The 22350-nt window shown below is 45.5% G+C and overlaps 1 protein-coding gene across 1 annotated transcript in view; it reads right to left on the reverse strand.

Annotated features, from left to right (window-relative positions):
- The window catches only part of DPYSL5 (dihydropyrimidinase-like 5), a 64085-nt gene that overhangs the window by 30907 nt on the left and 10828 nt on the right, over positions 1-22350 (reverse strand). The window contains exons 2-4 of the mRNA XM_011972733.1: positions 6140-6298; positions 3740-3919; positions 2852-2920 (exon numbers count right to left, since the gene is read on the reverse strand). Of these exons, the coding sequence (XP_011828123.1) occupies positions 2852-2920; positions 3740-3919; positions 6140-6298 (408 nt within the window). The remainder of the gene's footprint in view (positions 1-2851; positions 2921-3739; positions 3920-6139; positions 6299-22350) is intronic.

A 22350-nucleotide genomic window follows, 5' to 3' on the forward strand; every position in this document is an offset into this window, starting at 1 on the left:
TTTTTTGAGATAGGGTCTCACTCTATCTCCCAGGCTGGAGTACAGTGGCATGATCATGGCCCACTGCAGCCTTCACCTCTAGGGCTCAAGCGATCCTCCCACCTCAGACTGCTGAGTAGCTGGGACTACAGGCATGCACTACCATGCTTGGCTAATTATTATTATTATTATTATTATTATTATTATTGAGACAGTCTCACTCTGTCGCCCAGGCTGGAGTGCAGTGGTGTGATCTCGGCTTACTGCAAGCTCCGCCTCCCAGGTTCACACCATTCTCCTGCCCCAGTCTCCCGAGTAGCTGGGACTACAGGTGCCAGCCACCATGCCTGGCTATTTTTTGTATTTTTAGTAGAGATGGGGTTTCACCATGTTAGCCAGTATGGTCTCGATCTCCTGACCTCATGATCCGCCTGCCTCGGCCTCCCAAAGTGCTGGGATTACAGGCATGAGCCACCACGCCCGCTTAGCTAATTAAAAAAAAAATTTTTATAGAGATGGGGAGTCTCCCTCTATGGCCCAGGCTGTTCATAAACTCCTGGGCTCAAGCAATCCTCCGGCCACAGCCTCCCAGTGTTGGGATTAGAGGTGTGAGCCACTGCAGTCAGCCGAGTTGCGTAATTCTTTATGGTGGGGGTGTCTGTGCATCGTAGGATGTTTAGCAGTATCCCTGGCTTCTACTCACTAGATGCCAGTAGCATCTGCCTTGTCCCCCAGGTTGGGACAAGCAAAAATATCTCTAGATATTGCCAAATTTCCCTTGGGGAGCAACATCTCCCCTGGCATAGATCCAGGCCCCCCCCACCTTTAACCAATAGATAGTGGTGGTGATAATTATTGGTATTACGACCACAGCCAAAGGCTTGCTCTTTCCCTTGTATTAAGTAACAAAGTCTAGTGTGTGTGTCCACCCCTTGCTCACTCCTGTTCTCACAGGCACACCCTCTGTGTTTCAGTCGAATCTGGTGTGTTTCTCTACCAATTCAGAAGTGCCAAACAGGACCTATATTCAAAGGCTCTGAAAGACAGGCACAGGTCAGGGCAGTGAGGGGGACTCCTCAGCGGACCCACTGTGGGCCAACTTGGTTTCCGGGAGTGGCAGTGCCACCACATCCTGTGTCCTGCTCCTTGTCCCTCGAGGCCTCCCCCTCAATCCCTCATGGATATCCAACCACCCATCTGCATTTTAGGCTTTGAAGAAATGAGAAGTTTCTCCCCCTCTTCTAAAATAGTAGAGAATGAGTGAACAGGGTAATAGGGCAGGAAGGCGTTATTCGTCTAATGTGGTCCCTCCAGAGCAGAATTCTCTAGCAGGGGGACTGTAGGGGATTTGTATCAATGCCACGCAAAACTGCACAGGAATAAAGCCAGAGGGCAGGCGGAAAACAGAGCTTTGAATGACCATTCCAGCAGGTAATGAGGGGGAGGAGCATAGACTTGTCTGTGTCTCCTGTTTCTGGTAGAAAGGGTCCAAAGCAGCAGTCCCCAACCATTTTGGCACCAGGGACCAGTTTCGTGGAAGAAAATATTTCCACAGACTGGGACACGGGTGGGGTAGTGGTGGTGGGGAGTGGAGAGGGATGGTTTCAGGATGAAACTGTTCCACCTCAGGGCTGGGCACGGTGGCTCATGTCTATAATCCCAGCACTTTGGGAGGCGGAGGCAGGTGGATCACTCGAGGTCAGGAGTTCAAAACCAGCCTGACCAACATGGTGAGACCCCATCTCTACTAAATATACAAAATTAGTTGGGCGTGGTGATGCATGCCTGTAATTGCAACTACTTAGGAGGCTGAGGCAGGAGAATCGCTTGAACCTGGGAGGCAGAGGTTGCAGTGAGCCGAGATTGCACCATTGCACTCCAGCCTGGGCAACAGGAGTGAGACTCCGTCTCAAAAAACAAAAGAAAGAAACTGTTCCACCTCAGATCATCAGGCATTAGTTAGATTCTCATAAGCAGGACGCAACCTAGATCCCTCGCAAGTGCAGTTCACAATAGGCTTCACTCTTCTGAGAATCTAAGGCCACCACTGATCAGACAGGAGGCGGAGCTCAGGGGGTCTCAGCTTGCCCACTGCTCACCTCCTGCTCTGCGGTCCTGTACCGGTTCATGACCTGGGGCTTGGTGACCCCTGGTCCAAAGTATTCCTCAGATGCTCAAAGGAATGTCATCCCCCAAAGGCAGAGTTTATAGTTTGAAATTTCTTCTAACACCTGAAGGCCTTTTCAGTCTGTCTTTTGTCTCTTGATTCAATTTTGGGCACAGCAACCCCAGGTGTGCTGACATTGTCTCCCCCAGATCCTTGAAATCAGAATCAAATGGGAATTTCACTCAGGGAGAAAATGATGCAACACACATATATATATACACGTGTGTGTGTGTGTGTGTGTGTATATATATGTATGTATATGTGTGTATGTGTGTGTATATATATGTATGTATATGTGTGTGTGTGTTTGTGTGGGTGTATGTGTGTATATATATATATAGACTCTATCACCTGGGCTGGACTGCAGTGGCATCATCACGGCTCACTGCAGCCTCAACCTCCCGAGCTCAGGTGATCTTCCTGCCTCAGTCTCCCAAGTAGTTAGCTGGGGCTACAGGCACGAACCACTATACCCAGCTAATTTTTTTGTATTTTTAGTAGAGATGGGGTTTCATCATGTTGCCCAGGCTGATCTTGAATTCCTGGGCTCAAGCCATCCACCCACCTCAGCCTCCCAAATGTTGGGATTACAGATGTGAGCCCTTGTGCCAGGCTAATTTGTATGTTTGATGTCTCCTCCATCCTAGAAGATTCTGTCAATCTACATGAGAGATGCTGACAAAGGCCACAGGAAGTGTTTCTCACCTCCTCTGGACGGCTGATTTCGATTCCTTCTGGACCTGTGATCCCCAAATCTAGTGCCTCCTTAGCACCCTGGATAACAGCAAGAGAAAGAAAATGGAAAGAATCACAGAGATACTGTGTAAGAAAATACTGAACCCAAGGGACAGTGAAATATGCTAGACACAGCCTGTTTCAATAGGCTTGCTTCTTTTCTCACTTCTGCAATATTCGTCTTCTAAAGAAGGCAGAGCATGCACAGGCCCCCCATGCAGTGGGGCTCTCCTGATTCTCACTTCATAATGACTGAACATATCTTGTTCTCTTAAAAATACAGTTAGCTATTATAACTAGCAACAGGCCTGGGACACCAAAGACAAGCACTCTTTACTGATTTCAAACTCAGAATTCCCTCTCTGGAAATTGAGACAAATCTCTAGCTTCCAGCAACTCCTAGGCTAGCCCTTACCCCAAGACCTAGGAGAATGCACCAGAGGCTTATCCTTCCTGGTGCCATGAATTGATCTCTTTAATGTCTCAGATCCTCTGAAGAGGCCAAATGGAAAGCGGATTCTTATTTATTCTGTATATCAAATCTCATTAAAAATATGTCTGAGAGGTGCTCCAAATTCTCTGCTATAATGGAATGTAAATCTCATATCATTAGAATTAAGACATCATCACCTAAGACTTAGAAGCCTTTTTGAACCATAAAAAGAGATTTGTTTTTTACAGATAGTAGCAAAGTTTGGGATTTTCTGAGCAAGATCTGACAGCTGGGGTGTCCACACCTCACACTTTAACAACTGATTTTGTCTGAATCCTGTGGGATCAGTGACGGGTGGTCAGGAACCCCCTGAGAACTGTCTCCACTGGTGTCCCTCCATCCAACATTCTTGGCTGCAGACTTGCCTCGGCCACAAGCTCCCCATTTTCAGCATGGACGCGGGCGATTGCCCCAATGTCCTTGCAAGCGTGCAACACTTGGTACAGCTCGCTGTCTCGAAGCATGTACAGGTCCTTGTAGGTCATGAACATCTGGAATGAGTTGACACCCTTCTCCCTCACCAGTGTCTCCATTTCTGCTTTCACCTGGAGAACAAGTGCAAAGGCAATGCTGTGTGAGGGCAGACACCCAAGAGGCCGACTGGCAGGCACCGGCCCAGCATGGGGGAGATGCGGGGCCTGCCTCAGCTCAGTCTGTCTGTTGACCCCCGCACACCTCTCTGTCTTACTTTCCTCCCACCCCACAGGCTGCTGTGAGGTCACCTGAGCAGATGGATGCAGAAGTACTGTGAAAATTGTCAACATGACACAATTTAGGAGCCACATTGTTACTACCTTATGGGCACGTTTCTCCGATCACTTAGGCCTGTCCCCTATGTCTGTCTCCAAACCAGCCTTAATGGTAAACATAGGAATAATAATTTTAATTTCTGTGGGCTGTTCCCTGGTGTTACAAAGAAGGCACACTAATGCTAAAAATCCAGAGGCCCTGGGAAAACTGAATTTAGGAACCAAGCCAAACGTGAACAAAGTGATGAGAGTTAGGATATTCCTAACAACATTATTTGTACTAGGAAAAACATGGAAGCAACCTTGGCCTGATAACAGGAAAATAAGTTCAGGTTCATCCATTTGGTAGAATATTAGGTGGCCATTATATTGCTGGTCATGAACTTTGCAGCAAAATAGAAAATGCTCACACCTATGCAAAATAGCTACTCTGTGAAAGCATGGATGAAAAAAGACGGGAAAGAAAGAAGTTTAACAACAGGGATTGTGTTGGGGGTTATTGGATTATGTGCTTCCTTTCTTTTCTATTTTTAACATCTATAATTATAAACATTTATTTGATTATTATAAAACAGAATTTTAAATTCCTGCTGCATGAAAGTCACCATAAGCTCTTGGAAATTAGGGAGGGTTGGCCTGGCTTCTGTGCTGCGGGGAACCTGAGCAGACCCTCTATTCCAGGCCAGCTCCAGGGGAAGTAGAGAGTGGCTTGGAGGTACAGGCCCCTCACCCAGGAGGGTGTCCAAAAAGGAGACCCCTGTTTGAGATAAGGAATGGCTGACATCCAGCGTGATCTGCACCTCTGGCCCAGAACCAAGAGGAGGTCTTCTATAAGTGCCAGGTCAGAAATAATGAAGAAACCGGGTGAGCCCCCAACTCAAGGCTAAGACCCAAGGGCAGGAATATACTGAGGCTTTAGATTATCATCTCAGAAGGGTGTTAGGCCCTTTATACCAGGGCCTACACCTGAAGAACTTTGTAAAACTTCGTCTTCTTTTTTTTTTTTTTATGATTAAGAACAGAGTTTATTCGAGCTGAAAGCTTGAGGATGGCTGCCTGGGAGCACAGATTCAAGCTGCCCTGAATATACACTCTGATTAGCAGCAGTTACAAGTGGGGTTTTAACGGAAAATGAAGAGGCAGTTCCTAAGTTGGTAAAACTAATAATGCTTATTATTTTTATGATTCTGCGGCACCCACCAAAGTACTGGTACATGGGGCTTAATAAATAATTGATGAAAGAATGACTATCCAGACTGCTACCCTGGACAAATAAGCAGAAAAACCCTGGAAACAAAGCCAAATCCAAATGCCTGTAGATCAGGAAGAGCAAGAAAGTGGGAATCGGGGAGAGGACACTGGACTCTGACACTGGGGCCTGGGCAGGGGGAGGACAGGAAAGCCAGAGGCCAGGGGCACAGACACAAAGGAGGCACAGAGGCTGAAGTGAAAAAGGTTCAGGGGGTGCCAGCCTCAGTCACAGACCAGGACAGCCTCGATGCTTCTCGGAACAGGAGCTGGGCCCCCAGTAGGAAAAAAGCGTACCACTGTCCATTCATTCCAGGCAGTGCTGAGGCAGGACGGGAGCCTCGGTTCGGAGACCTCAGCGCAGTGCAGAGGACTGTCAGTACACACGGGATATGGCATATGACCCTCTGCACCTGAGGCCTGCTCAGGCCACTGCTCAGCAGCACCGCCCATGACCTGTCGGTGGCGCCCCACGTTCACACGAGACAATAGGAGCCTCATGGTTAGATCAAGGAAATTGCGTCCCCAAGGCCTGGGCTCTGGCCTTGGCCTGTCTGTGCCTGCTGGAAAACAGCTCATTAAGTTAAGCAGGACAGGCCCACCCGCTCGCCTTATGGAATCCCAAGTGTGTTTTCTTTTGGCATTGTGGGGAGCTAGGATGGTAGTGGGAGGGGTGCCCCACATAAACAGGAGGCACTGCATCCCAACCCGCCCCGCTGCCTACAAGACCACTCGTGCCTTCTTCTGGGATCCCACCAGCACTGTTACCTTGGGTGCCCACCAGGTGATCCCCACGTGGAGGGCGTAGTCACAGCAGACCTTGGGGTCGGCCAGACCCCGGCATTTCTCATAAGCGTCCACGAGGGAGGTCTCCTTGTCGGGCAGGACGTGGCCAATGATCATAGTGGTGCCTCCGACGAGCGCTGCCTAGGAAGATGGGAAAAGGCAGTCTTGTCACAGCCCCGCCTGCCCCCAAGTCCATGATGTGGTGAGACATGGTCCTCACGGTCCATTCAAAGACAGGCCCTGCCTCACAAGAGGCTGTGAGGACCAAGGGCAGCGAGGTTTGGGAAACTGTAAAGAGCTGTGTGGAGGCGCAGGAGCCAGCGTGACCTTCATCATGACCATGGGTCCCCAGACCTGCTTCTTCCTCAGCCAGGGTTTCAGCTTGGCACGCTGGAAAAACCCACGCCGTGGGTCACCAGGCCTAAGGCCTATCTTCCTAATGAGAGATTCTCTCCCTAAACGATTTTTAGCCAATTGACTCTATAGATGTCATGATCAAATGTCTGTATGTAATATATAACATAATATAGTGCCGTATCATATAATAACGTAATATTGATGCCATAATCAAATGCCTGTTTATATCATTTACTTAGTTACACACGTATACTTGAACCATGATATATAAAGTGCTAATTTGGATGTACTGTTTTGTTTTATTCTCTCAAATTTCATGAAGCAAGTCTGTTCAAACATTTTGCATGCATCTTCAACCTCAGGGTCTTTGTCTTCAGTTTTTCTAAGCACAGGGGCTTCATTTTCATCTATCTTGGTTGAGACTGGCAGTTTTTAGATGCATGCGTGATTTATCAGTGAAAACTGATCCTATTCACAACTCCACAAGATACCACTTTAAAAAGAAATTGTTAGAAAGCCTCCCTCACAATCCTAGAGTGAACCCCCAGGAAAAATGACTAAATCTGTATTAGAGATTCCACCCTCTCAACTTTTTAAAAGTGAATTTTATCAGGGGACTTCTGTGAACTTCCAAAACTAGCATTGATCAAAAGCTATTTCAGGCTCATGTGTTGTTCCCAAACAAAACTTAAAATAAAATTAAAATGCGTGAGAGTGGGCGCGGTGGTTCACACCTGTAATCCTGGCACTTTGGGAGGCTGAGGCGGATGAATCACCTGAGGTCAAGAGTTCAAGATGAGCCTGGCCAATGTGGTGAAACTCCGTCTCTACAAAAATACAAAAATTAGCCAGGTGTGATGGTGGGTGCCTGTAACCACAGCTACTTGGGAGGCTGAGGCAGGAGAATTGCTTGAACTTGGGAGGCAGAGGTTGCAGTGAGCCAAGATTGCCTCATTGCACTCCAGCCGGGGCGACAAGGGTGAAGCTCTGTCTCAAATAAATAAATAAATAAATAAATAAGTAAAATAATTGAGAGAGAGCCCCATAACATGACAGTCTTTGTGAGGGCTCTAACACAAAGTAACACAAAGTGACTCAAAGTGACTCAAAATGGTTTGAGTCCTTATAGTGCTTCACAGCTCCAAGTTCAAGTCCCTGCTCTGTTCCCTTGTGGTTGGAATAACCCCAGTCAGGTTACTTAACTTCTCTGGATGCAGAGTCTTTACCTACACAAAGGGTGGCTTCTTTGTTGGGCAGTTGTGAAGGTTAAGTAAAACATCACTATGGAACAGATGTGGTAAAATGTCCTAACATGTGTGTTTACTCACTCAGAACTTCGGTTTTTGTTTTTGTTTGAGACTGGGTCTCATTCTGTTGCCCAGGCTGGAGTGTAGTGGTGCAGTCATAGCACACTGCAGCCTCAAACTCCTGGGCTCAAGCGATTCTCCCGCCTTGGCCTCCTGAGTAGCCAGCATCGCAGTTGTATGCCACCTTGTCCGGCTAATTAAAAAAAAAATGTGTATATCTATTCTTTGTAGAAATAGGGTTTCCCTACGTTGCCCAGGCTGGTCTTGGAACTCCTTGCCTCAAGTGATCGTCCCACCTTGGCCCTGCAAAGTGCTGGGACTGCAGGCATGAGCCCCTGCACCCAGTCGGAATTTAGGTGTTTATCTCTGTTTTCTGTAGGGGAGAAAAAGAGCTCCATGAAATTGTCTTAATGGTTTCATGCTTCTCTATTCAGTTAAATCCTTGATCACAAATCAAAAATATTGTTGGGGGATAAGGGACTGAAAAAAATTAGCTCAGCAGCCCAACAGCAATTAAAATTAAAACTCTTACAACCTTGATGTTCCATGACGCAGGTTGGGCCAGTGAGAAAGTTCCCAGTTGTCCTGGGGAACTCGGTGGTTTGACTTCTTGCATAGCTTAAAGCAACCAACAGAGGGTGGTAGTTCTGTGGTACCTGCAAGAGCTGTGATGGGGGCGGCAGAGGAACCGGGAGAAAGAGGAGAGCAGTGCAGATTGTAGCTTTACTAGCAGGCTTCTATTTCCGATTTCGCTGGATCGTGCCAGGCTGATTCATCCTCACAGCAGGTGGTTGTACTCTATTTTGTCCTGAAATGCATCTCTTGCTTTTACACATGCACATGAGGGTGTATATTGGGGTTTTACACACTAACTTGTTTCATTTTTCTGTGGCTCTAGATTGCATTCCTTTGCAGCCCCCCAGTACCTCTGCAGGCTTGGATAGGAGAAGAGGAACCTGGAAACGGCACAGTGAGATGAAAGAGCCAGGACCAGTCCTCATAATGAAGGTCCCAGGGCAAGAGGAGAAAAGGAGGATCATGTGCTGATTCTCTAAACACTCGAAAGCTAGATCAAGTTAAAAAACCATTACATAGAATATACTCTATTCTCCTACTCTGTCAAATATATCTTCATAAAGGCCAAAAGGGCCAGGACCTTAGAATCCTCAAGGTCCTTAAAATTCTGAACTATACTTCAGGGATAGTTGGCCTCAGCCTCTGTGCCTGCCCCCAGCCCACACTCCCCTATCCTGAATTGATCCTGCAGCCTGCAGACCTAAGCTCTGTCCAACTCCTGCAAAATGCTGTCCTTGGGCCCAGTATGCACACATTGGTGGTCTGTCCCCCAGGAGGAGACATTCGGGTTTTCGTAGGCTCTGGAATGCTCAGGGCTGTTTCTCAGGGAATTCCAGGGACCCAGAGTGTAGTTTAGGAATGGGTGAGTGGGGTCTGGGTAGTAGGGGTACAAGTTGTTGGAGGGCCCAAGCAGGACCCTGAAGTCCAGAGCCCTGGGAAGAGGCTCCTTTCGCCTGGGTCTAAGGACAGGAACTGAAAAGAGTTCGGGAAGGAGTTGGAAGCGTGGGAGGTAGTCTTGACTTTCTCACATATTGGTTGTAATCTAGGAGCAGCCATGTGCCCCCTGACATGCATCTTACTTCTCAGGGGTCCCAGAGGGTCAGGTGGCAATGGATGTGAGAGCATCTACAAGCTGGGAGAGGCATGCATATAAGTGTCTGGAATAATTATTACCGTTGCTACCCCAGGCCTCGAAACAAGAGTTTCACTGGATCAGCAAACTCTCCCCCAGCAGCAGGCTCGCAAGCCCACACCACACACTGATGTTCAAGCACTTGTTTCCTCTTAGGCAAGACATACATAGAGTTGGCTTTTTGAATATGTACCATTCCGACCCAAGGATGAATGCTGACAAGCTCTGTTTTCACAGGAAAGTGATATCACAGATGTGACAGAACTGTTTAGTGTCATCCCCCACAGAACAGCCTTGTAGAAATCGGCAGCAGTGCCCAGCTCAGTCCTGTTCCCGAGGCTTTCAAAAGGATGATGTTTAAGAACATGTGATTGTTGAATGCTCATGACTGTTTTTATGCAAAAAATGGTGTTGGTTAAGTACGTTTCAGAAGATCTTTAATGGAAGTCAATAAAAATGATGTTCACGAAGGCTGTCATAACATGGAAAAAGTTTTATACTATAATGAGTGAAAAAGGCTTGATTCAAAATGCTTGGAACCATGTTCAAACACACATACTCCCCACACGAGGAATAAAAATGCAAGGAAATAGACCAAAATATTAACAATGGTTTGTTTGTTTGTTTGAGACAGTCTTGCTCTGTGGCCCAGGCTGGAGTGCAGTGGTGCAATCTCAGTTCACTGCAACTTCTGCCTCCCGAGTTCTAGCGATTCTCCTGCCTCAGCCTCCTGAGTAGCTATTACAGGCACCTGCCATAATGCCCGGCTAATTTTGTATTTTTAGTAGAGATGGTGTTTCACCATGTTAGCCAGACTGGTCTTGAGCTCTTGACCTCAAGTGATCTGCCTGCCTTGGTCTCCCCAAATGCTGCGGTTATGGATATGAGCCACCACGCCTGGCCAACAATGGTTATTTTTGAGTGATGAGATTCTGAGGAATTTATTTTTTTCAACTTTTCCAAAATTTAACAGAATATAAGTTTTATAATGTACACTTAAAAATAAATTTGGAGGAAGTTAAAACTGCAGTATTTAAAATTTTAGTTAGCCATTCTTAATGTGTTTAAAATATTTTAAAGTTATGAAATATTTCAGAGTAAAAATATAGAAAATAATAAAACATATACCCATATATCCACTACTCAAAATTAGCAGATGTTAACATTTTTGCCATGTTTACCTCAGATGCTCTTTTTAAAGAAAATGAAATGAAATATTTCTGATACAGCTAAAGCCCTCCATCCTATTCCCATCCCTCTCTTCCCTGAAGATGGCATACATTCCTCCCATCTATGTTTTTATGCTTTTACTACATAAACACATAACATTTACAAATTTATACAAAATGTATACAATAAAAAAATCATACAAATAGTATCTATCATACTGTCTATATTCTTTTGCAACTTGCTTTCATGTACTCAATATTATCTTTAAGATTTATTTACGTAGATTTATTTCATTCCTTTTAATTGATTTATTATATAAACATGCCTCCATGTATGAATGCATTTCCAAGTTCATGGACATTTACAACTTCACACAGTGCTTGAGCATTCTTGCAAGCATATGAGCAGAGACCACATTGCAGGTGGACACTGCCAGGAAGCAGAATTGCAGCTTTGTAGAACATCCTCATCTCCAACTACTCCAGACCTGATCATGGAACAGCTGACTGCACGACAGCCTCCTTGAGCTTGGTGGCTGACCAAAAGTGCCCATTTATCAACTCAAGCCCTTATTTTTAAAAATATAAACGTTTAAAAAATATCTGTCCAGCCAAGCATTTCCCATTATGTAGGTGGAAATTTGTTTTTATCCTGACATCTCTCACTATTAAATTAACAGAGACATTAGGATCATTTGTTTAACCAACAGACACTGCACCATTATATATATTTGGAAGAATACGAAACATCATTTTACTATTTCAAAGAGTCACTATTATTTTGTTTTTGACATTTATAACATACTGCTGGGTAAAGTTGGATTTATTTGATGCTCATCTGTTCCCTAAGAAAACCCAATATATTTAATGGTAATCCATTCTATGACACAGTTTCCAGGCATACACTTGACAAGGCGCAGGAACCTGTACTAGAACTCAGCCTAAACCTTTTATAAACGCCATCTTTATACTTCAGAAGTTCATCAGACCACCGCGGGGCACATGGGGGGTCTCCATATTGACTAGGGAACTGCTCAGCAAGTTGGAAAGACATTTCAGATACTTGTGGCCCTTCAGATAAGATTCATTTGTTGACATCACAGCGCTGGAGAGAACAATGTGTTGGTCACTTCCAGCTTTATCAGGAGAAAGATTTTTTTTTTTTTTTTTTTTTTGAGACGGAGTCTCGCGCTGTCGCCCAGGCTGGAGTGCAGTGGCCGGATCTCAGCTCACTGCAAGCTCCGCCTCCCGGGTTCACGCCATTCTCCGGCCTCAGCCTCCCGAGTAGCTGGGACTACAGGCGCTGCCACCTCGCCCGGCTATTTTTTTTTTTTTTTGTATTTCTTAGTAGAGACGGGGTTTCACCGTGTTAGCCAGGATGGTCTCGATCTCCTGATCTCGTGATCCGCCCATCTCGGCCTCCCAAAGTGCTGGGATTACAGGCTTGAGCCACCGCGCCCGGCCGAGAAAGACGTTTGAAGAGCCACTCTCTCACCATCTTCTACAGGACTGCCCTGCCGCTCCAATGTGTTTTGCTGAATTTCCTGCAGCAATTGCTTCCCAGCAACCCTGCCCACAAGACTTGGTCCTCTTGCTTCAAGGCCAAGAACCAGCTGGTCAAGTTACAAGCTTTGTGCTCTGCTATTGAGAAGGCACTTGGGCTACAGTCAATTCATGGAGTTTTTCATTAAGGAAAGGGGAGAGACTTCCTAGAGCATATCTTCATATGAAAATATGCAAGGAAAAAGGGTGTATGTTTGAGGAGGCGACTGGAATCAGAAAAGCAGGATCTGCTACTACTGGGATGTATATAGATTAAGGCCAACTCAATCTTTATAGAGGGAACGACACTCCACTGAGAATCAAATGATGAGTGGATGTGCTCTGTAAACTGGTAAGCGCAATGCAAACATGTCTGCAGCTCTTAATGCTGCTGGAAAAGCTATCATTTGTTCAGATGGATCTGCCTCTGTTGGAATTGCTGAACCACTTCCTTTTCTTTTCACATTAAAATTATCTTCCATCTTTTATTCACATCCTCCCGAAGTACAAGAGAAACAAAAAAATAACCAGCTCAATAGTTTCTCTATTGCTCATGGTAACTTCCTTCGCCTTCAGCATTCTCTTGGCTACTTATTGGCCATCTGGAAAGCAAGCTTTGAACATCACCATGGGATGTGAGCAACCCCCATAATGGGTCCAAGCATTTCATCAAGTGAGATGATGCATGTATGGTACCTGGAACCATGCCTGGCATGCAGGAAACACCTTTCCCATTCTGAATCACAAGCCCACCATCCAGGCCCAGCTCCATGGGCCTGTCGCCCGTGCAGCTGCACAAGGCCCTACATTTAGAAGGGCTCTGCGCTTCCTTTTTTTTGTTTTTTTTGAGACAGACTCTCGCTCTGTCTCCCAGGCTGCTGGAGTGCAGTGGCGTGATCTTGGCTACTGAAACCTCTGCCTCTCGGGTTCAAGCGATTCTCGTGCCCCAGCCTCCCCAATAGCTGGAACTACAGGTGTGTGCCACCATTCCTGGCTAATTTTTTGTGTTTGTAGTAAAGACGGGATTTCACCATGTTGGCCAGGCTGGTCTCGAACTCCTGATCTCAGGTGATCTGCCTGCCTCAGTCTCTCAAAGTGCTGGGATTACAGGCGTGAGCCACTGAGCCCGGCCATTCTGTGCTTGTTTTAATGTTCTGCTGTCACCATCTGGAAATTCTTAACAATTTTTAAACAAGGAGTCTCATATTTTCCTTTTGCACTGGGCCCCGCAAATTATGTGGCCAGTCCAGCCATCAGCTTATCACCTATGCTGGCCTGATGTAGGGGAATCAGGCTCTTAATGGCCTTACACTGGGCTTCATTGTCAACTCAGCTAATTCACATGGGTTGGGGGTTGCTGAGGACACTTGACCACTTGACCATTTCTCTGATGATCCCCTTCCAGGCAGCTTGCATGCTGACCCCACTCCATCCTCTTTGTGCCACCCCCAACCCCACCCCCAACCCCAGCACCTTCTGTCAGATACTCCTTAAGAAAACAGCCTCATCCAGGGCATCCGAGAGATGCATAATTTGTTCTCTGAGGCCCCAGTCTCTGTCCCTTTGGCTACATACAGCCCTCAGGCCTTATCTTGACTGATAATTTGCAGCCTGTTGAGCTCATCCTGAAGCTGACAGGTTTTCCCTAAATTGCACATTTGTAATTGATTGCACTCCTAAACTTCCTTTTACTTTCCACTCCTACCTTCTGGGTCTACAGCCTTTACCACATCATCCAGGGCATGGTCCCACTTCCTGACCTTACTTTGCTGTCACTCTAAATGTTATCATATCTAAAACTCACACTTCGTTCTTTCAATTTTCTACAGAGGAAACAGGCAACATTCGATCCACAATATATTTTGAAAAACAAAAATTCTCATACTGAATCTGCCTGCCACTTAAAACACATTAATACTATAATATCCTGACAAGAATCAGACATTCAGGCAGGCAGATCTAGGTTTAAATTCCAGCTCCATCACTTATTAGTTGTAAGATCTTCAGCAAGTTACTTAATCTCCTTGAGCTCCATTTCTCCCTTTGCAAAACAGAGATAGTAATACTTCTGTCATGGAGTTACTATGAGAATTAAATGACATACGGCATATAAGGCACCTAACCCAGTGCCTGCACATAGCAGGAGCCCAGTAAATATTCCTGAGGAACAAGAAGCATAATTTGTAGGTAGCACTAATACGTACACTGTGTGTCCTCTATTATGTGTATCAGACGCTCTAGAAGAAGAAATGTAAGCATCTTAAGGAGCTTAGAGTCCAACTGGCAAACAGGAAAGGAGAAAAGTTCAGTTTTAATAGGAATGACTTCAAAATACTATGAGACTACAAGGCAGCAAGAGATAGTATTCCTCGATGATGATGGAGAGCAGCAAGTGCAAAAGCAGCCCAGTGGAAGGAAAGGTCATGTTATGATAGGAAGGCTGTGAGCAGTGGGTAGGCATGATTTGACCAGGACCAGGCCAGAATGCTCCAGGGTAGCAAACGGCATAGCAAAGTCAGAGGCACAGCAGGAAGACAGAGAACAGGCTGAGGTTCCGGCTGAGGCAGGTCTGATTAGGACCACACTGGGGACTTTGATTAAACTGATTCCATTGCATCGGCAAAGTTTGTCACCTTGTGTGACAAGTGGAGGTGGTGGTAGCGAGGGAGTTTAGGGAGTGTGGGGTTTAGGAGCACATTTACAGAGAGGAGTCGGGCCAAACTGCCATCCCTGGACATGTCTGGCCCAGAACGGGAGGCTGTCGGGGGAGCTGGGATGCACTTGATCTCTGCTGTAAGCCACGTGCAGCCACAAGCAGTCTCTGGGCAGAGGAAGAGTATAAACATCAGACTTCGCAACATCACTCTGGCCGTAGTGTGCAAGCTCAAGGGCAGTGTTGGGATGATGGACCTGACTGGAGGCTGGGTTGGAAGAGACATATGTGATTCATGTTTCTTGGAAGAAGCAGCAAGCTTTGATGACAGACGAGGAGGTGAAAATAAATAACGGGGGAGGTTTTATGCTTGGGTGGCTGAAAAAATGGCATCAGGAGAGGGAAAATCAAATTTAGGGGGAAGGGAATTTTTAGACACATGGAGACAGAGATGATTAAGAGACATTCAAGTGTTGATAAAAATTGCTAATAATTAACATCATGAAGCACTTTCTGTGCCAGTTTAATTCTCCCCCAAATAGGGGCCAATATTATCCTCACTGTTCAGATGAGGAAACTGAGGGCTGATATTCTCATCTATTGGGCTAGAGGGACCTTCCTCGCATTCATTCAGGAGAGGGGTGGCTAAAGATGGAGGTGATCAGAGGAGACTGGGAGGAGAGCGGAGGAAGTGCAGGCCCTTTGTCCCAGACTTCTTAGTAGAACAGGAAATAAAGCCAAAATCCCAGATGGAAGGTTTTGGGGGAAATCATGAGTGTTGGTCTGAGCCAAGGTGAGGCTTAGGAAAACCATTTGGAAAATGCACTGCAGAGTCAACCAGACAGGCAGTGACAGGGCTTGGCTGAAGTTTCCATGCCATTGTAATGGACCCACTCTGAACCAGGAGCTGGGGCAGAGAAAGCACTCTGGAAGAGCTGAGGGGCTGGGAGCCCAGGGGTTAGGGATGGTCAACAAAGGGGTCCAGGCAGAAGTCCAGCACAGTCACAAAATGGGAAGGGGTCCCAGGGCATGTTGAGTTTGGTTTGGGGCTCAGAGTGACATTTGCATTATTCAGTTGGTTAGAAATGCAGTTCAATTCTCCAATGGTGCATGGAGGCAGGGGCAATGGTGGGAGAAGCCTGAACTCTGGAGCCTGACAGACCTGGATTTGGGTTCTGGCTGTATCCCTTAGGAGTCCCTGGTCTTTAGCAAGTAGGCCTGGCTTGGGTGGATGGGTTACCTGCAGGAGGTATCCTTGGAAGAGGAGTGGGGTTGTATGGAGGACAAGGAGCGTGTTAAGTTGGGCTTTTGGGGCATCCAATGCACAATGTCTAGTAGGGAGGTGCACAGAGGTGGCTGGTGGCTGGGCTGCAGGTCTAAATGGGAGTCGTCAGTAACAGATTATGTAGGGGGAGAGGATGGGTAAGAGGAAGAGACACTCTGGAATAGGACCCTGAGAAGCCACAGCATAGGAGAGCATCAAGATGAAGACAAGACCAGGAAGGAGACTGGGAAGGAATTGCAAAGAAGTAGGAGGAAGCCCAGGGGGTATGGGGTTATGGAAGCCAAGCAAAGCCTCTTACCAAGGCACAGAAACTCCCTAGGGCTCACTGGCTTCAAGAAGAGGTGAGCTCCCCTTAGTGGTTAAGATGCAGGCCCTCCCTGGGAGTCCTGAATTCCTGCTCCCCATACGTGAGTAGCCTAGGGACCTTTCTTGTCCCAGAGACAAAGAACACATCTATTCAGGAAGCCCTGATTTCAGCCTGCCCTGGCTCCTGCTCAACAGGTGGACAGATCCCAGGCACATCCCACGCTGCCAGCAACCACTGCTGAGAAGTGAGAGAAAGGTCTGTGATTCTGTGTGAAATCCCTGCTTCCCCTCCTCCCTTCAGCCCCATCAATAAAGAACAGGCCTGATTGGTAAGCTAGGGAGCAGCCGGGTCACGCATGGGTCAGGAGGCTGTGCAAAAGCCCCTGCCCCTCCCTCCCTTCTGTCACAAATTCCTAAGTACAAAGGGGAACTGGCTCCAGGGCTGCCTCAGCAACGCCTGGGAAGACCAGAGGACCCCCCAGGGAAAGATGATTCCGAGGTCTGTGATTCTCACCCCTGGAGGGCTTCCAAGCAGCAAGGGGGTGCTCCCTCACAGAAGGCTCTCGGATGAAACTAGACCCAGAGAGAATCTACTGCAAGGGTGCAGACCAGCCCAAAGACCTGGCCCCTTTCTGCCTCCTGCATCAGCACAATGAGGTACTCTCCCATCTAATCTTCACAGCCATGTGAAACAGACATGGTCATCTTCTCAGGTTTTGAGAGACCAGCCAAGGTTGCGATCCAGGTATTTTTACTCCAAATCCCACACTCTTCTGTAATACTGAAAACTGGTCTGAGGCTGCTGCTAAAATAGTAACTCGGCACAGAACCTCCCAGCCTGGGTGATCCCACCCCAGCTTCAGGGTCTCCCAGAGGGTGTACTTAAAATAGAACACTGATAAGTTAGTATATATATCAGCTCTAACACTTTTTTTTTTACATTTTGGAACTAGAAATACATGAACACCCACTGGTGGGAGAAATGTAGAAACATGCATGGTTTTTATGGTGAGACGTGAGGCACATTTCCATGCTGAAGACATTTCCTTTAAGCCCTGAATGAATTGGGCGAATTCCCAGACATGGCAGATCAGCGAGTCCCAGGGATACAGAAGCAGCTTGTTAGCAAAAGTGGTATCACTCTCACTGAAGTCATCAGGCCACTGTGGCATTAGCTCCTGGGTTTAACATACTTTCAGGAAAGAAATTAGCATTTACTGACGGCCTACTATGTGCAATGTTCTTAGTATTTATTATCTTATTTGATTCTCAAAATGACTCTGTAATGGAAAGCAGGAACTCAAACAGGTATTTGTACACCCATATTCATAGCATTCACAGCGGCCAAAAGGTGGTAGCAACCTAGGTATCCATAGACAGATGAATGGAGAAGCAAAATGTGGTATCTATGTACAATGGAGTATTATTCAGCCTTAAAAAGGAAGGACATTCGGACACCCGCCGCAACATGGATGAGTCTTGAGGACCTTATGCTAAGTGAAACAAGCCAGTCACAAAACAACAAATACAGTATGATTCCATTTATGTGAGGGACCTGGAGTAGTCAAAATCAGAGAGAGAAAATAAGATGGTGTTGCCAGGGACTAGGGGAGGGAGGAATGAGGAATCAATGTTTAATGGGAACTTCTCATTCGTTTAGCCTCATCGATAGAGAGCCAGTGGGGAAGATGAAAACGTTTCGGAGGTGGACAGTGATGATGGTTGCACAACAATGCGAATGTACTTCATGCCACAGAACTGTACACTTAAAAACAGTCAAATGGTAAATTTTATGTTGCATGTAGTTTAGCACAATAAATACTTTTTAAAAATGCCTCCGTAGGGTAGGGATTACTCTTCTCATTTCACAAATTAAAAAACCGGGGCCTGAGAAAATCACACAGCCAGACTCTAGAGCCCCCTGGTTTCCTTTACACAAGGCTAGAGTAGCCCTGGCCTGACGCAGGGGCTCCCCAGCTCCAAGATTCCTCGAAGAATGGAGAAAAACCCAAATGAAATCGGACCTAACTGCAGCTTAGAAACAGAGGGGTAGGTGTGGCTTGGGCTTGAATTACAGGGCGAAAAGTGAGAATTGTGCCAACATTTAAAATGATGAAATGAGGAGCTCCAGGCTTCTCTCTCATCCAGAATGATTATCTTCAGTGCCGAGCATCCAATTTAAATTCATTGTGTTTAATACAAAGCCACAGTACGGAGCCGGCTGGCTCCCGACATGCGGTTTCCATGGAGACTGGAGAGGCTCCTCAGAGGAGCTGTGTGGTACAGGGAATGTGGCTGCCAGGTTCCGGAGAGCCGCTCTGAAACAGAGCCACAGTGAGAGGCCCTTTGTCACCCACATCCTTAGCAAAGCCCCTTCTAACCCCAAAAAGGGACGTTTACAGGCCAGCAGGCCATGATGATGTTTATTAAACATCCAGGCTACCCCGGATGCCAGAGAGCAATAAGACACATGTAACTCTGCTTTCTCCATCCCTCAGCTGCCTCAACGTGGCAAGACCCTCATTTTAGTCCCAAAGCTATGGAGGGGACAGTGCCATAGAGCTGCCGAGAGGCCGCCCTGTAAACGTGGTTTCCAGGAATGGGGGCTGCGAGTCAATGGGTGGCAGACAGGCCTGCCCTGCCCTTATTAGCTCGGCAAGTTATTTCACCTCTCTGGGACCCTGCTTTCCGTCTGCAAAGGAAGGATAAGATCTGCCTGAGGGGGATTCAAAGATCAAAATAAGTGATGAATGGGTGTGGAAGTGCTCTGATGGGTGGGCCTGAGGTCCAGGCCTGACAGCTCAGGTGCATCCCTATTGCAGAGGGGTTGGGCGATGGATGTCTAACCTCAGGTCCTGTGACAGCCATGTGCTGCCATGCACCAGCTCAGGGTCTGAGGTCCCAGATCCCCTCGGGGGCTGAACACACCCCATTTTGAGGACTGTATTTTCCACCTGGTGGGAAAAATATACTCTTCGATGGCCACTAAGTCTAGGGCTTCTAGATTGGGAGCCAAAGTACTCTCCTAAACCTAGGTCCTGGAATGTGTTTTGCCTGGCAGTGTGAGAATCAAGGCAATAAACCAGAAAAGAGAAGTTCCAGCCCAGGCCTGAAGGTAACAAAGGATACTGTAAAGAATAGAAAACTGACTGAGGGAAAGGGGGGTGGGGCGGTGGCTTAGTGGTTAGATTCAGTCCAGGAAAAGTTGAATCCCAATCTAGTCCTCTCAGGAGCCCCCAGCCTACCCCTCTTCTCCACCAACTCTAAATCTGAGGCAAGAGGAAGCATGAGTTCTTCCCCATGATGTCATTGTAATTTACTTTAAATTAGACATGGGTGATATGAAGACAATACATTTATATCAATATTTATAATCATGTCATAGATTTTTCCCTCCAAATAACTTGAGAAAATTTTAAAGAAAATTCCTAACTTTTAGCCAACAGAAAGAGGCCATGTTAAGGACTGAGAATGTTTATCAAGTGTTGGTTAATGTATTCATTTCTTTATGTTTTTGATTTGCAGCCTGCCCTAAACTATTTGCTTCCAAGGACATAAAATAGCCATACAAGTTTGAAAAAGAACAGAGTTGGAACACCTACACTGCCTGATTTCAAGACTTACTGTAAAGTTACAATAATTAAGAGACTGTGGTATTGGTGTAAAAATAGACAAACAGATCAAAAGAAGAGTCCAAAAATAGTCTGGCACATGTATGGTCAATTGATTTTTGACAAGGGATAATCTTTTCAATAAATGGCTCTGAAACAATTAGACAGCCATTTGCAAAAAAAAAAAAAAAAGTAGATGCTTACCACATACCATATATAAAAATTAACTTAAAATAGATCATAGACTGAACTGTAAAAGCTAAAATTACAAACTTCTAAAAGAAAACATAGGAGAAAATCTTAGAGACCTTGGATTCTGCAAAAATTTATTGATTACAGCATGAAAAGCATAAAGTAGAAAGAAAAAATCGATAAATTGGACTTCAGAATTAAAAACTACTGCTCTTCAAAAAACACTTAAGAAAAGGAAAAAGTAAGTAACAGACTGGGAGAAAAATTTGCAAAACATATATCTAATAAATGACCTGTAATTAGACTATAAACAACTCTTGCGCCGGGTGTGGTGGCTCATGCCTGTAATCCCAGCACTTTGGGAGGCTGAAGCCAGCAGATCACCTGAGGTCAATAGTTCAAGACCAGTTTGGCCAACATGGTGAAACCCCGTCTCTACTAAAAAACAAAAAATAAAAAACAAACAAACAAAAAACCCCATCTCAAAAAAAAAAAGAAGAAGAAAGAAAAAAGAAAACAACTCTTATATTCAGATATTTAAAAGTCAACAACTTACTAAAAGACAGGGAAAAGGTATGAGCAGATACTTCACCAAAAACATATAGAAAGTATATAGGCACATGTAAAGACATTCAACACTGGTCACGAAGGAAATGCACATTGTAACCACACTGAGATACCACTACACACCTATTAGAATGGCTAAAATTAAAAAGACTGACCACAACAAGTGGTGGGAATGATATGGAGTGACTACTGATGGGAAATTGTTACAACCACTTTGAAAACCAGGTGGCAATTTCTTAAAAAGCTAAATGTAGACCTACCATACGACAAACAAATTCCACTTCTGGGTAATTACCCAAGAGAAATAAAAGCCTATGTCCAGACAAATATGTGTATATGAATGTTCACAGTAGCTTTATCTGTAACAGCGAAAAACTTAATACTACTGAGGGAAAGAAGCCAGACAAAAAAAGGAATGCATATTGCATTATTCCATTTATATAGAAATGGTAGAAAATGCAAACTATAGTGACATAAAACAATGGTAACCTGGGGTGACAGTTGGGAGAAAATTACCGGAACACAAAGAAACTTTCAGGAATGATGAATATATTTATTATACTGTGATGGCTTCATGATGTATGTATATGTCAAAATGTATCAAACTGTGTACTTTAAAATGTGCAGCTTATCAAACATTAATTATACCTTTTTTTTTGTTTTTAAAAGGTGGCTTCCCAGGTTACCTAATCATGTACTCCTTCTTTCTATACATACTCTTCCCAAGAGTAGAGTTCACTAACATTTACCAATTTTTTTTTTTCTGTTTTTAGACAGAGTTTTGCTCTGTCACTGGAGTGCAGTGGCATGATCATAGCTCACTGCAGCCTCAAACTCCTGAGCTCAAGTGAGCTCAAACTCCTCCTGCCTCAGCCCCCCTAGTAGCTAGGACTACAGGTACACACCATCATGCTTGGCTAATTTTTGTATTTTTTATAGAGATGGGGTTTTACTGTGTTGCCCAGGCTGATCTTAAACTCCTGGCCTCAAGTGATCCTCTTGCCTTGGCCTCCCAAAGCTTTGGGATTACAGGTGTGAGTCACCAAGCCACTGAGCCCCGCCTTGTTTAATTTTATTTTAAAATATTAATTGAGAATACTGTGGATCGTTTAAGTCTAAACAGGAAAATTATTTATGAATTGGGGTAGTATTTATTAATCTCTAATGGTACTTCCAGCTCTAAAACTGTGTGTGTGAGAGCAAGTGTGAGTGTGAGATAGTGTGTGTGATGTGTATGCAGCATGAGTGAGAAACAATTGTCAGTGAGAACGTTCTTACAATAGTTGGCCCACAGTTGTATATTTATTTAGTCACTAATTAAAGATCCTTACAGGGCTTCAGTTTTAGTCAAAAAGAAACAAAAAAGCATCAGAAGGAGAGAAAAATGTGGCTGGCTGCAGTGATAACAAAAGGGAACAATGAGGCTGAAACTACCCAGGGGAGAGGATCCAACACCTACGTACATTTCTACCTGTAAATGAACCAAGATATGTCCC

Source organism: Mandrillus leucophaeus, unplaced genomic scaffold (genome assembly GCF_000951045.1).
Source record: "Mandrillus leucophaeus isolate KB7577 unplaced genomic scaffold, Mleu.le_1.0 Scaffold13, whole genome shotgun sequence".
Taxonomy (NCBI): Eukaryota; Metazoa; Chordata; class Mammalia; order Primates; family Cercopithecidae; genus Mandrillus; species Mandrillus leucophaeus.